Source organism: Lagenorhynchus albirostris, chromosome 5 (genome assembly GCF_949774975.1).
Source record: "Lagenorhynchus albirostris chromosome 5, mLagAlb1.1, whole genome shotgun sequence".
NCBI classification, from domain to species: domain Eukaryota; kingdom Metazoa; phylum Chordata; class Mammalia; order Artiodactyla; family Delphinidae; genus Lagenorhynchus; species Lagenorhynchus albirostris.
In genome coordinates this window covers 65,881,497-65,895,982 of record NC_083099.1, presented here as the reverse complement: position 1 = coordinate 65,895,982, position 14,486 = coordinate 65,881,497, and the positions used below count along the sequence as shown (strand labels likewise).

Sequence of the window (14,486 nt, the reverse complement as noted above, 5' to 3'; positions counted from 1 at the left end):
ATGGAATCCAGAAGGGCAGGGACTGTGTTTTGTTCATCCCAATAGCCTCAGAGCCTCACTCTGCACTAATAGGAGTCAATAACTGTTTACTCATGGATTAAAAAATATAGCTCACTCTGGATAATACCTAGATTCCCTTAAATCTGTAAGACAAAGCTGGAGGAAGCTATGGGTCTCCAGAAGCAAAAGCACACCGAAACAGGGACAAAGGTACGTAGAAACAGTAGAGTTAGGGGATGGACATCTGTATTAGGCTTGGTGAGACCACTTTGCTTTTCATGGTGCCTCTAGACACCAAAATCTCAGCAGCGAACAGGGCTGGGGTGGTGAGGACTTTTGACATTTGGAAATAGAAAATCAATGCTGAGGAGTGAAAGTGATTGATCCTAGGTTATTACAAATTTGTGATAAGTACGCAGGTCTCTGGCTCTCCATAGAGACCTTTATGCTAAAAGCACACAGAGACTATTTTTACCTGAACTTCCAAGAATCCCCAAGTTGAAAACTGAGAAATGTTTACAAAAGCTTTCTGGCTTTTACTGGAATCACAGTCAGGGAGAATCGTGGGTTGCCAAAGCATGACCTCACATCACAAATTAACCAGTTTTTCACATTTTAATAAAGTTTCCTCCTTCTTTTGATAGTCGTTTTTCACACAGAGGCAGTATTGTAATGACGTCACAAGGTACTGCATGTGCAGCAGCACGTGCAAGGCCCAAGGAGATGCTGCAGCTGAGGTGCTGATGCTGGCGTCAGATGGGTTGAACACAGGCTCACGAACAAGGCCCCGTATCTCATGAATCATTATGTACCGAACTGGAAACATATCAGTGCTGTACAACACTTAAAAATGTTATGATTCTGTTTTTAATCAAACACATTCTGTTATCAAAAATTCTAAATTTTTACCAATAATAACTGGACAAAAAAATGAAGGGCAGGGAGAGGTGAGGTGAAGAGAATGTTGAACTTTTGTTTATTCTTTAATATACTGTTGTATTGCTCAACATTTTATAATGAGTTTATTACTTTCTTTTTTTTTTTTTCTTGTGGTACGCGGGCCTCTCACTGTTGTGGCCTCTCCCACTGTGGAGCATAGGCTCCGGACGCGCAGGCTCAGTGGCCATGGCTCACGGACCCAGCCGCTCCGCGGCATGTGGGATCTTCCCGGACCGGGGCACGAACCCATGTCCCCTGCATCGGCAGGCGGACTCTCAACCACTGTGTCACCAGGGAAGGCCGAATTTATTACTTTTAAAACTGGGCCTAGGGAAAAGCTTAGTGGATAAAATGCACGTAGTTGGTGAGCCAGACTGTTTGGGTCCAAATCTTGGAACGGTCACTTATTAACTATGTGACTGCCAGTAAATTACTTAGCCTTTCGATGCCTCAGTTTCCTCATATGTGAAATAGGGATAATAATTATAGTACTGACCTCATAGGGTTCTTGTGTGCTTAAATAAATTAACATATGTAAAGTACTAGGAAAACCTCTTGATGTAAAGTAAGCACTCTGTCACTATTAACTTTTATTATAATTGAGATTTATCAGGATTTTCCTCCCAACTAGATTTTAAGGTGAAGAAATAATCTGTTGTTTCCTTGGCCGGTTCCTGATGTCTCAAGAACTGGTTTGTGGCTTCTGCTGTCTCTTGCATCACATAAAATCTCTCAGAAGAATGACCTGGATTCCCATGTGGAAACTGCAGCTACCCATGAGTTTGGTGTTGTACTCTGACTGGTTTCCATCAACAGGCCCCCTTGGACGTTGAAACCATTCTGGACTGGACCTTAGAGTCCCCTCACCCTCTTGGACTTTGCTTAATTGTGCAGGGAGCAACGCAAATTAAGTAATTGTAATGTCTTTTGCACCTTCAGCGTCTACTTTATCATCACAGAATATACTCTCCAGTATAAGTTATTTTCAAACTCTCCCTGTCCCATGCTTACTGGCATAAATTCACATTAAGATTTTCCTGTCCTCCTATATCATCTTTTAAAAACTAGGTAGGAGAGGCCTCTCGCCTTCTGAGATGGCCCACACTCTGTCTGTGGAGTGCGTTTCTCTTTAAATAAATCCACTTCTTACCTATCACTTTGTCTCTCGCTGAATTCTTTCTACCATGAGATATGAAGAACCGGAGCTTCATTAAGTCCTGAGACCACAGATCCTAACACTGTACACAAAAATAAACTCAAAATGGGTTAAGGACCTAAAGGTAAGCCTGGACACTATCAAACTCTTAGAGGAAAACATAGGCAGAACACTCTGGCATAAATCGCAGCAAGAGCTTTTTCGATCCACCTCCTAGAAAATGAAAATAAAAACAAAAATAAACAAATGGGATAAGAGGGAAGAGATATGGGAACATATGTATATGTATAACTGATTCACTTTGTTATAAAGCAGAAACTAACACTCCAATAAAGATGTTAAAAGAAAAAAAAATGGGACCAATTAGACTTAAAAGCTTTTGCACAGCAAAGGAAACCATAAACAAAATGAAAAGACAACCCTCAGAATGGGAGAAAATATTTGTAAATGAAGCAGCTGACAAGGGATTAATCTCTCAGATATACAAACAGCACATGCAGCTCAATTTCAAAAAAAACAAACAACCCAATCAAAAAATGGACAGAAGATCTAATTAGACATTTCTCTAAAGAAGACATACAGATGGTTAAAAAGCACATGAAAAGATGCTCAACATCATTAATTATTAGAGAAATGCAAATCAAAACTACAACAAGGTATCACCTCACACTGGTCAGAATGGCCATCATCAAAAAATCTACAAACAGTAAATGCTAGAGAGGGTGTGGAGAAAAGGGAACCCTCCTACACTGTTGGTGGGAATGTAAACTGGTACAGCCACTATGGAGAATGGTACTGAGGTTCCTTAAAAAACTAAAAATAGAGCTGCCATATGATCCAGCAATCCCATTCCTGGGCATATATCTGGAGCAAACCATAATTTGAAAAGATACATGCATCCCAATGTTCACTGAAACACTATTTACAATAGCCAGGACATGGAAGCAGCCTAGATGTCCATTGGCAGAGAAATGGATAAAGAAGATGTGGTACCTATATACAATGGCATATTATTCATCCATAAAGAAGAATAAAATGATGCCATTTGCAGCAATATGGATGGTCCTAGAGATTGTCATACTAAGTGAAATAAGTCAGAGAAAGACAAATGTCATATGATATCGCTTATATGTGGAATCTAAAATATGTCTACAAATGAACTTATCTACAAAACAGAAATAGAGTTACAGATGTAGAAGATAAACTTAAGGTTACCAGGGGGTAAGGGCAGGGGAAGGGATAAATTGGAAGATTGGGATTGACACATACACACCACTATATACAAAATGGATAACTAATAAGGACCTATTGTATAGCACAGGGAATTCTACTCAGTGCTCTGTAATGGCCTATACGGGAAAAGAATCTTAAAAAGAGTGGAGATATATATATGTGTATATGTATAACAGATTCACTTTGCTATACACCTGAAATTAACACATTGTAAATTATTAAATTTACAATAAAATTAAAATATTAAAAATAAAATAAAAAAACTATAAAAAATAAAATAAAACAAAGATTGTCTCAAAAAAAAAAAAACTAGGTAGGAGATATTAGGCAACTTGCTGGCTATGTATGTCTTGGGGGTGTCTGTGTTCATTTGACAAATACTAATGTACTAATGCAAACTTATAAGCATCAGTGTATCTATTTCTTATTCACCTGGATCTCCATTGTTGGAAAACAATCCATAGAAACTTTATTGACAATATAAACTGATTAAAACGTTTAATGTTCAAATTCTGAGTATTAATTGCTTTCCAGCATAAACATTGTAAACTATTTATTTCTCTATTTTCTCATGACACTGAATCCAGCAGGTCTGAACTGGCAGGGCAAAACTCTCTAGAGTTTTTTTTGTATGACAGAGTGAAAGTTCTCCCCATCCCTCCTGCAGAGGGGTGTGGATTTGCAAGAAGTTAGACAGATCAGAGCCCAGGGCTACAGTGTCATGGGAGCAGCACTTCGAAGCACCAGCCATTCCTGGGGAAAGGGGGAGAGATCAATGCCCTTTACTGGCCCACTATTGGTGTGCAAATAAGATCAGGTAGTTCAGGCTTAAAATGATTCCTGTGATTCCACGTTCCCTTTAAGACAAAGTCTTAATGCTTTGCATGACATTGAAAAATCCTTTATAATCCAGGTCCCACATATCTCTCGTTGGAGTTTCAAGAACGATTCTAGATTATTTCATCCTTGAAGTCTTTGCCAATGGTTTCCTCTACTTTGAATACATTTATCCCCCTTCTTTGTTTAGCTGTCAGTTGCTCATTCTTCAAGGGCTTGCATCACCCCTTCTGGAAGTCTCTTTTAAATATGTGTGGTGCACATATTTATCCAAATATACTGTGTGCTCAGAGGAAAAACTTGTAGTGTTGCAAAGGAGGAAAGACAAATGTAAAGACTTTAATATTAAGAAAAGATGAGAAAGAATTTAGTGAACTTGAGGCTGAGTTGGATACATGTAAAAAACGGTGTTTTAAGAACCACGTCTTGGACTTCCCTGATAGCGCAGTGGTTAAGGATCCGCCTGCCAATGCAGAGAACCCGGGTTCGATCCCTAGTCTGGGAAGATCCCACATGCCTCGGAGCAACTAAGCCCGTGCGCCACAACTACTCAGCTTGTGCTCTAGAGCCTGCGAGCCACAACAACTGAAGCCTGGGAGCCTAGAGCCCGTGCTCCGCAGCAAGAGAAACCACCGCAATAAGAAGCCCACGCACCACAACGAAGAGTAGGCCCCGCTCACCGCAACTAGAGAAAGCCCGCGCGCAGCAACGAAGACCCAACACAGCCAAAAATAAATAAATTAATTAATTAAAAAAAATTTATTTGAAGTAAAGATCTTTAAAAAAAAGAACACCTGTCTTGCATTCTCTTTGGCCTATAACACTGAGGTCAATGGCAGTTTGCCCCAATTTAAAGCCAAGAGTTCTGAGTGCTGCATCAGAAAAATTCTTAATAATAATACTAGAAATTTTATGTCCATTATATACATAGTGGCTGACGAGTCTGATATGTCTGAGTGAAATAAAAATTCTATTTAAAAATTAGATATCCTCTTTGAGGGTCGTTTTCGGTAGGTTCAGGGCTTTCCCCCTTTCTGATAACTGGCATTGTGTTAAGCTTACAGTGCCTGGAAGAATAATCTTCCAGACCTGTGCATCGTAAACCTAATTCCAAGAAGCTACAGGTGTTAGAGCGCCCCTTCAATCCCACCATTTGAGGGCTGTTTCCTGCCCATGTGGGCAGATCACGTAATTATGTGTCCCCCGTGGCACTTCGTTTCCATCCTAGCACGTCATGGATGTTAAAAGAATCTTTGTTGCTGTGAAGTGAATGGAATTCACAACACCTATTGTACTTCTATAATATGCAATTCCATATGCTATGGGATCTGTAGGGGCATATTTTTATGGTTCCTGTGTTAGTAAAATTTACGTTCAATCTAAATTGTAAAGGTTATATACAGTCTCACCACTATTCACTCATTAAACACATTTTACTGAGCACCTACTATGTAAGGTTTTGTTAGTCATTGGAGAAAACAAAGAATAATTGGACTTGTGGAGGAAATGCAATGATAGTATGGCAGGTGCTGTGGAAGAAGAACCTGGAATATTCACTAAGAGCTTGCTATTTGCCAGGCACTGTCTCATTATTTCCTTATTTGAATTTCCTTTGCTCATCTGCCCAAGCTTTTCTCAGAGTAGGGGGATGATGGTTTTTCTAGTCCTCTTTCAGTTTTAAAATCTATGACCACCTTAATGAAAATATTCAGAAGGGCCATTGCTAGATGCTGGTACTTTGGGGCCATCTGAGCAACGGGAAAGGAGATCTCTCCCAGAAAGGGGGTGGTATCCACTTTGTTGTAAATTGTGAAATATATCCTATATACAGAAGAGTACGTAAGACATACGCATAAAATTTAAAGAATAATTATACACTGAAAACTTACATAACAAACACCTAGGTCAGAAAGACTTTGCCAGCCCCCTGAAAACTCTTTCATTCACAATATGTAATAATCCCCTAACACAAGCACCCCTCTCCCTTCCCACGGAGAAAACTTATAGTTACTTTAATCACTATATATACTTTTATTCATATATTTAAATATTTTAACATATACACATTTAATATATCAATTCATTAAATCACAGATTAATTACTTGTACTCACATCAACATGACAGAAGTGGAGAAAAAGGAGTAAGATGAAACTTTATCATGTTGATGTGAGTAGAACTAACTTATTTTTATTGCTCTGTAGTGTTCCAGTGTGTGTGTGTCCATCCTTTGGTTGATGGACATTTGTAAAGGGAAATGGAAAAGAATAAAACAGACTGGGGAGGAATAGAATTGAATGTAGAGGAATGGAATAGGGTAGAGAGAAGTGGAATGAAATGCATTGGAATGTGATTTGCATCCTTCCAAACATGATGTATGAACATTATCATAGGTGTAATCTAGTGAAAATGTGAAAGAGTTTCTCTAGGATATGCACCCAGGAGTATAATGGCTAGATCATAGGGTTCTTGAATGTTCAGCCTTGCAAGGCAGTGACAAATTCCCCAAAAGGGTTATGTAAATTTCCACCAACTGCACATTGCAGTTCATGTTACTTGTTAACATCACCAGTCCTTAGCTTGATCATGCATTTTCATTTTTGCCTGTCAGGTGGGTGTCTAACAATATTCTGTTGGGATTGTCATTGGATGTTGTTTTTTAATTCAGTCAGACAATCTTTGCCTTATAACTGGACATTCAGTTTATTTATACTTAATGTATTTGCTAATCTATTTGCCATTATCTGATTTTTTGTTATCTATGCCTCGCTGTATTTTGTTTAAAGATCCTTCTTCTTTTTCTTCTTCTACATTTTTTTGGGCCGTGCTGTGCGGCACGTGGGATGTTAGTTCCCCAACCAGGGGTTGAACCTGTGTCCCCTGCAGTGGAAGTGCAGAGTCCTAACCACTGGGACTGCCAGGGAATTCATGTCTCACTGTATTTTGATTCTCCCTCTCTTCTTTCTTGTTTTCTTTTGGATTATATGTTTTCTAATAATTATATTATTTTCTCTCTATTAGGATGAAAGTTTAGATATATTCTGTTCCTATTCATTTAGTAATTATCCCCATATCATTATAAGTGTTTATCCAATTCTGAAGCTAAACAATACGTTTTCCTCCTCATGGTCAAGGCAATTATCCTTGCAGTCTTCTGGGAGTGGCTGGGGTTGATGTTTCCCATTCATTGCTACACTGGAGGTGTTGCCCTTCCTGGTTCCAGCCCTCTGGGCAGAGGGTCTCTTATTATGCTCCCTGCCTTAGGTGGACCCTAGACTGTGTCTCCTGTTGTCCTGGGTCCTCTGAAGGGATAATACAGCGGCTCTATTTCATCTGATTTGACAAGTGCCTTCAGAGTAAAAGCAGCTTTAGCGCTCTGCTCGTCTTTCTGGCTTCCTGCCTCATGTACATTTTGCCCTAATGGTGCAAAAGGATCTTGTTATATAATTAATGCTTTTATAAACAATATTTTAAGCAGCATTTTTTAGTTGTGGTCAGCAGAAAGGTTGATTTTTATAATCCTGTCCTCCAAGAACTGGAACTAGACAGAGTAGCATCCTTGCTGCCAACCTCAGGTATGATTGCCTCTGGAACAGTCTTGGTGGTGGTTAGAATCTGTGGTGCTGAAGTGCATGCTTTTATTTTGTTAATTACCATTTTAACAAATATGTCTTTCTGTCCAACTATGCAAGGGAATTTAGTAAAGCCATTTTTCTAGGACTTTGGGGCTGGATTCTCAAGGTTCTGGAGTACGGTTCAACAACTTATACTGACCGCAGTTCCCCATGGTCTGCTAAGTACGTATTCTCCTGGGAAACATCGCAGTGGCCTTGAAATGAAGATCCTTCTGGAGAACTCAGGACATGTGGTCTCCATCCTCTACAGGTGTCCCTTTCACTGAGGTCACAGAGAAGGTCTAAGAGAAGTTAGAGATTAGAATTCAGGATTTCTGACTACACTGCACCATAAAACCTGTTTAGCTCCATTGTTCCAGGAGGGTGCCCATCATTCAGGTGGATGCTGTGATGAATTTTATTTTTATTTTACTGAGTCCAAAGTGCTCGGTACCACTCCCTAAGGTGCCCCCCTCCCTCCTTTGGCAAAATATATTTCCCTGCCCAATTGCAGCCTTGGCTACATGACTTGATTTGGCCAATGGAATGTGAGGAGAAGTGAAAAGTGTCATTTCAGAATGGGAGCTTTAAGAGCCAGCATAAGCTTTCCCATGCTTCCTTTTTGCTCTGCCATGACTGTCCCAGGGCAGAGTCATGGTTCTTTGTGTGTGTTGAGCCTCAGCTCATCAGAAACTGACAGGTTCTCAGTATAGTTAGGGGACTCTGACGGAGGCCCTCTACTTATTGGACAGAAGTCAGCACTGGCTGCACCTGCTGAAAGTATCTCCAGATCTTCTGAGTCCGACTGTCTCTTTTCAGCAGAGAATTCTATAGTCTTCCTTCCTAAACCACTAACTCACTTATTCAAACCCCATCCTCTTTTTTTTTTCCTTGTGTAGAGCGCCCCCTGCTCCCACCTCCCTCTTTTTATTTATGTTCTTCCCACAGATAGTGTGACAATTCTTCACCGAATCTCTGCCTAACAGTAAAAGGCCCTGAAAAAAAGTGACAGTAGGTATGGCCACCCTTAATACAGACTTTGGGCTGCCTAGGAAGCATGGCCCATAGAATTTGGACTTTTGAAAACCAGCAGGAATAGAATCTTGCCTGCCTGCTCTTGTCCTGTCTGCTGCCAACTGATAACAGAGAGGCGTGAAATCTTCCCCAGAGGGTGTTTCGCTACACACACTGTTTGAGAGCTGTGGGCTGGTCTGACCATGTGAATGCCCCGACACTCAGAGGTCACCTCTCGCCCAGAGTGGAGCTTGGACCATGCTGCCTGAGCACTGCATCTTGGGGATGAGAGGCCATCCTAACCGCTACTGGGAAGATTCCCCCTGGGACCTTTGCTTTGCCCTGTAGCACCTTCCTTTGTTCCTTGAATTGTGGAGAAAGAGAAGACAGGACTCAGCTTGCATTTCCCCTGGATTTGTTTCTAAGTAAAGAAATATCCTGAACCACTATCTCAGTTTTACCCAACCTTCATTTTTCTTTCTCTTTTTTGGCACCAAGATGCCTGTGGGACAACATATTCCCATCAGTAACAATGGCTGTCAATGAGGGTGTCTTTCCAGAACCAGAATGGGTGGAGGGGGTATATCCCCCTCAAGACCATGTATTGAAATCTCTGGGGTCAGGGTACATAGAGTTTTCAAAAGCCCCCAGGGATATCTGTTCACCTCCCTCACTCTTCATTACTTTTATTTTTAGGTTCCCCATTGACATTCCTTATTATTCTAAGAAGTAACATATAAATAATGATTATTTTACAAAGGTATTTATTGACCCACTTTCCAAATTAGAGAGGGGGAATGGTTCTTTCATCCCCCACCCCTTTGCCAATTTTGTTTGCAGAATACAGGCACATAGTGTTTAATTTTATAAAGGAATACAAATTCCTTTATGTTTTGAAGTATTATCTGGATTAAAAAATATGGCAGCAATGCATAGTGAAACTGCCAGTGTGTGACGTGGCCACAGCTACACACATGTATACGTTAGTGAGCTCTTACACTGGGATTCCTGGAGCAACCCATGTGTAGAAAAGTGAGGCTGTAATTGTGCTCACTGATTGTATAGCAAGCGTTTCTTCTTGAGAGAAAACAGGGCGGTGGTACAGAAAGATGACATACTGGTCTCTGCTGAGACGGCTCCCACTCAAATTAAGTCTGATTCTAGGCCTAAGGGGGTGGCATCATTTGAGTAAAAGCAAGCAGGTAAACCCTGACAATTCCACCCTCTATCTTTTTGGGTTTTTTTCATTGTCATTTGTTCTGGGAACAATGACACAATGTCTCCCAGAGATTCACTCCTGACTGGGCCATAAGCTCCTCAGTTGGTTCGGTTCCCAGGAACTCACAGGAACCCCCATCTCTCCTGGCTGGAAGCTGACTGCTGAGAGGGAGTGATCAAGGAGTAAGCAGCCCGGTCCTGAGGCCAGTAATTTCCTTGGCCGACTAATTTCCCATTTGTGGGCCTGAGCTGTCTTAGTTCAGTGTCAGGAGGTTTCAGGTAAGAGATGAGGAGTACAATGAGGAAATCAGATTTTTAAAAATAGGGGCTTCCCTGGTGGCGCAGTGGTTGAGAGTCCGCCTGCTGATGCAGGGGACGCGGGTTTGTGCCCCGGTCTGGGAAGATCCCACATGCCGCGGAGCGGCTGGGCCCGTGAGCCGTGGCCGCTGAGCTTGCGCGTACAGAGCCTGTGCTCCGCAATGGGAGAGGCCACAACAGTGAGAGGCCCGCGTACCGCAAAAAAAAAAAAGGACACACACTGTATGGGCCTCTTCCCTGGGTCCATTGAATCAAGGACAGACAGTAGCCCTAGGCCCCTGGGGAGGGCAACAGGGCGCTGTGTCCTGGGGGTGTGGACACACAGACTGGGCTGTTCACACATGCTTGCATGCTAAGCTCCTTGTGCTGGCGGTGGGAACAGAAGGAGGCAGGCCGTGGGTGAGGAGCTTACACCTGTACTCCTGCCCCAAGAGCTGCAAATATTAGAGTGAACTTGCCTTTGGGACAAAAGTCAGAGAGGCAGAGGTTGGTTGGTTCATTTCAATTCAAATCCATTCAAGAGACATCTTTTGGGCACCTGTTACAGGCTGGGTCTCGGCTCTGTCTCTGACTAGCTGTGTGTGCAGACGGCTCTCTTTCTCTCACTGAAATAAAAGTTTGACTAGATATCCTAAGGTCCCCTCCTACTAGGTCTGATGCTTTGAGATTTAAGATCTGAGGTGTGGCTTGAGGGAGGGGAAACATCTCTGGATTGGCTTGATTTAAAGAGGTACAGAAGGAGGGCACTGAAGATGTGAAGCTCTGGGCTGGCTGGTGGGAGGGGTGCAAAGGGTTGGAAACTCAGGTGCAGGGGTCCAGGGGTTTGGGGCTGAGCTCCGTAGGCTCGTGGCTCCTCTTGCCTCAGGGATCAGCTGGTCCTATTCCTGGCTGGTGATCTGTGGCTCCCAGCTGGCCTCAGGCAGGGCTGGAGAGGCGTCACCCTTGTGCATATTCTGTGCAGAGGCTCACCCTACCTGTAAGCATTGTATCCCTGGTGCCCTGCAGCTCTGGCCTAGCACAGGGAGGCAGGATGGAGGGGGACACTCCCCTTCTGGCTCAGGACCAATCAGGATGCTCTGGCCTGCCAATCCTGCCTTGGGCTGCACTGGGTACTGTGCTGCGCTTACGTTGTCTGTGGGCCCCAGGGCTCAGGGCCAGGCTTGGCTTCATCTCCACCCCGCTGCGCTGCGTGGTGCTTGGCATACAGTAGGTGCTGGGTGGTGTCTGTTGGACTGAACTGAGTTCCTCATCAGCGGTCCTTCAGGGCCGTCAACAGGGATCCCATAGAGGGTTAGCAGTGAGGGCAGACTCAACCCAGTGGACTCTGGACTGCCTGTAAAGCCTTGGTAACAGGGGCCTGGAAGAGCTTTATCTCAGGGACGGAAGGAACTGCCACTGGACGTCATGAGTTCTCTGCCACTGAAGGGGTGCCAGCACTGGGTGGGGGCTGAGATGCAGCCTAGGCCGTACGCGTCCCAGGCCACTTCCCTCCATGTTTCCTGAGGCTGGAACTCGAAGGGGCCCAGGGTAGACAAAGTGGCCTGTGTGTACATAAGCGTACATGTGTGTATGTGTGTGGAGGGGGATGCAGACCAGGATACACCTTTCCAGTCTCTTCTGTGGGCCTGCAGTGGGATCTAGGGATGATTTGTCAAGGGACAGGAGAGTGTTCTTTGTGAAGGTGCAGGGACCAAACTCTGTAGTCCTTGCCCTGCTGGAGCGCCACCCACCCACCTGGCCATCCGGTGGATTCTTGGTGATCTGTGCTTGGGACAGCTAGAGGCATCTCTTCATCCCAGAACAGACAGGATGCATGAGTGAGACGTGTGGTCATCCCCCTTATCAGAGTCATGGGAGGTCTGAGCAGAAGGATGCTTATTGGACACAATTATCCTGCATTTCACAGATGAGAAATAAGGCCCAGATTGGGGGGAGTGACTCCGCAGCGTCCAGACCCATGTCCTGAGTGCATTAGGCTTGGGGGGACCAAGGCCACGGGAGGGCCCGCAGGAGGCAGGCGGAGAGCACTGCTGGAAGCCAGATGGCTCCAGCATCTGGCTCCTGAGGATGCTGCTCCAGGCGGAGGGCAGCTCACCAGGAGGAGGCTGAGACGCTGGCTCAGGCACTAATGTACCCCCGGGGCGGTAAACACTCCGCCTCAACTTCCAGGTATAGGCACACAGGGCTCCTCCTTTCCAGGCTCCTCCAGGCCGGCTGTGGCTGGGAGGGAGGCCCACCTTCTCCATCCCTGCCTCCCTCCCCCACAGGTTCCACTGCTCCTGGTGCTGGCATACCTGGCAGTCGCCCCACGTGGTCATCCTCTTCCACATGTACCTGGACCGCGCGCAGCGGGCGGGCTCGGTGCGCATGCGCGTCTTCAAGCAGCTGTGCTACAAGTGCGGCACGGCGCGGCTGGACGAGTCGAGCATGCTGGAGGAGAACATCGAGAGCCTGGTGGACAACCTCATCACCAGCCTGCGCGAGCAGCGCTACGGGGAGAGCGGCGGCCAGTACCGCATCCACGTGGCCAGCCGCCAAGACAACCGGCGGCACCGCGGAGAGCTCTGCGAGGCCTGCCAGGAGGGCATCATGCATTGGAAGCCCAGCGAGAAGCTGCTGGAGGAGGACGTGACCTTCTCCGGTGCCTCCAAGCCATGGGCCCAGGAGGCATCGGGCTACAACTTCTCCTCCCTTCGCTGGGGCCTCTTCTGGGCCTCACTGTACCTGCTCATTGTCTACCTGCAGTTCTCCTTTCGAAGCTCGACCTTCCTGTAGTGGAGCTGGTTGAGGGTGGGAGGAGGGTGCGTGGGGGTGTGAGTGGCGATGCGGTTGTGGTCCTGATTCTGCTACAGATTCAATATATAACGCTGGACAGCCCAGTCACCTCTTTGGACCTCAGTTTATTACTCTGCAGAATGTGAGTTGCTCTAGGAGATATTTAATGATCCTTCCACTAAAATTTACAGCGATGGGGGCACGGGGAGAAGGGACTAAGGTGGATTTAGAACTCTCCAGGCCTGGTGTTAGTCGTTATCTCACAGGGAGGTATCTCTTCCCTGCACCTCCTCCACCTCCATCTCTACACCTCCTTTTGCTTCATTTCCGTATCCCATACCCCATTAGGACCCCATTAGGACCCGTCTTGTCCCTGCCTGATTCTCAAGCTCATCTTCAGCTGCTTCTGAGCATCCTACCATGGTTCCTCTTGGGACGGGCAGTGGCCCACCCAAAGCAGCTTCAATCAATACTCAGTGCGTCTTGACCCATCCCTCTCCTTGATAGCCAGCTCCCACCATTCTGAAAACCTTCATTTTTTTACTCTGGTGTTAGAATCTGTTTGTCTGGAATTATTTAGAGCTGCACTGTCCAATATGTTAGCCATTAGCCATGTGTGGCTAAATTTAAATTAATTAAAATAAAATGAAAAATTCTGTTCCTCAATGGTACCAGCCATATATCAGGTATCATATATCAAGCCATATATCTAGTAGTGGCTACTGGTAACCATATTGTACTGTGCAGATATAGAACGTATTCACAGAAATTTCTATTGAATAGCACTGGTCTAGAACTTGAAATTCCCACTTCAATGTATTTTGTCTCATAAACTAAGAGGTGGGTACAGGTTTAAAGGCACAGCCTGAAGCCTCCTGGGGGCAGGGACAGGTGGGGCGGGGTATAGATACACAAATAAATACGTAGCCTCTGTGCTCTGTCAGTTGATTAGAATCTATGAGTCCCAGTGTTGCCTAAATTTATTTCCTGGGAAGAAAGAGCTGTAGACATTCACCACAAGAGGATGGCTGTGTGTGTGTGTGTGTGTGTGTGTGTGTGTGTCTTGGTTTGGGGCCTGGAGAATATATTCCTGTGCTCTGCAGAAATGTGTGAGCTGTGGTACCACTACTTACACATGATGCAGTATCAGGTGTGATATTGCCCTCCTATATGAAACTACCTTGTAGAAGATTCTATAGCTGCCCTAGATCCTGGGGATGTTGAGGGAAAGGGCAGATGAGGCAGATGGATCCTCCAGGTGACAGAGGGTGTGTGTGTCTCCATTCAGGGGGCGCGATGATCAAGTGGAAGCATGAGCAGTGGAGACAGCGCCTGTCTCCCAGCCCCTCCCCCTTGCCCAGTCCACGAGACTGCCCCATGAGG

The 14,486-nt window shown here is 44.9% G+C and overlaps 1 protein-coding gene across 1 annotated transcript; it reads left to right on the top strand.

Annotated features, from left to right (window-relative positions):
- Positions 1–168: 168 nt before the first annotated feature.
- Positions 169–13,103, top strand: LOC132520238 (receptor-transporting protein 1-like). The gene is made up of 3 exons (XM_060149030.1): positions 169–210; positions 645–751; positions 12,596–13,103. Exons 1-3 carry the CDS (start codon positions 169–171, stop codon positions 13,101–13,103), a joined length of 657 nt encoding a protein of 218 aa, XP_060005013.1.
- The last annotated feature ends 1,383 nt before the right edge of the window (positions 13,104–14,486 follow it).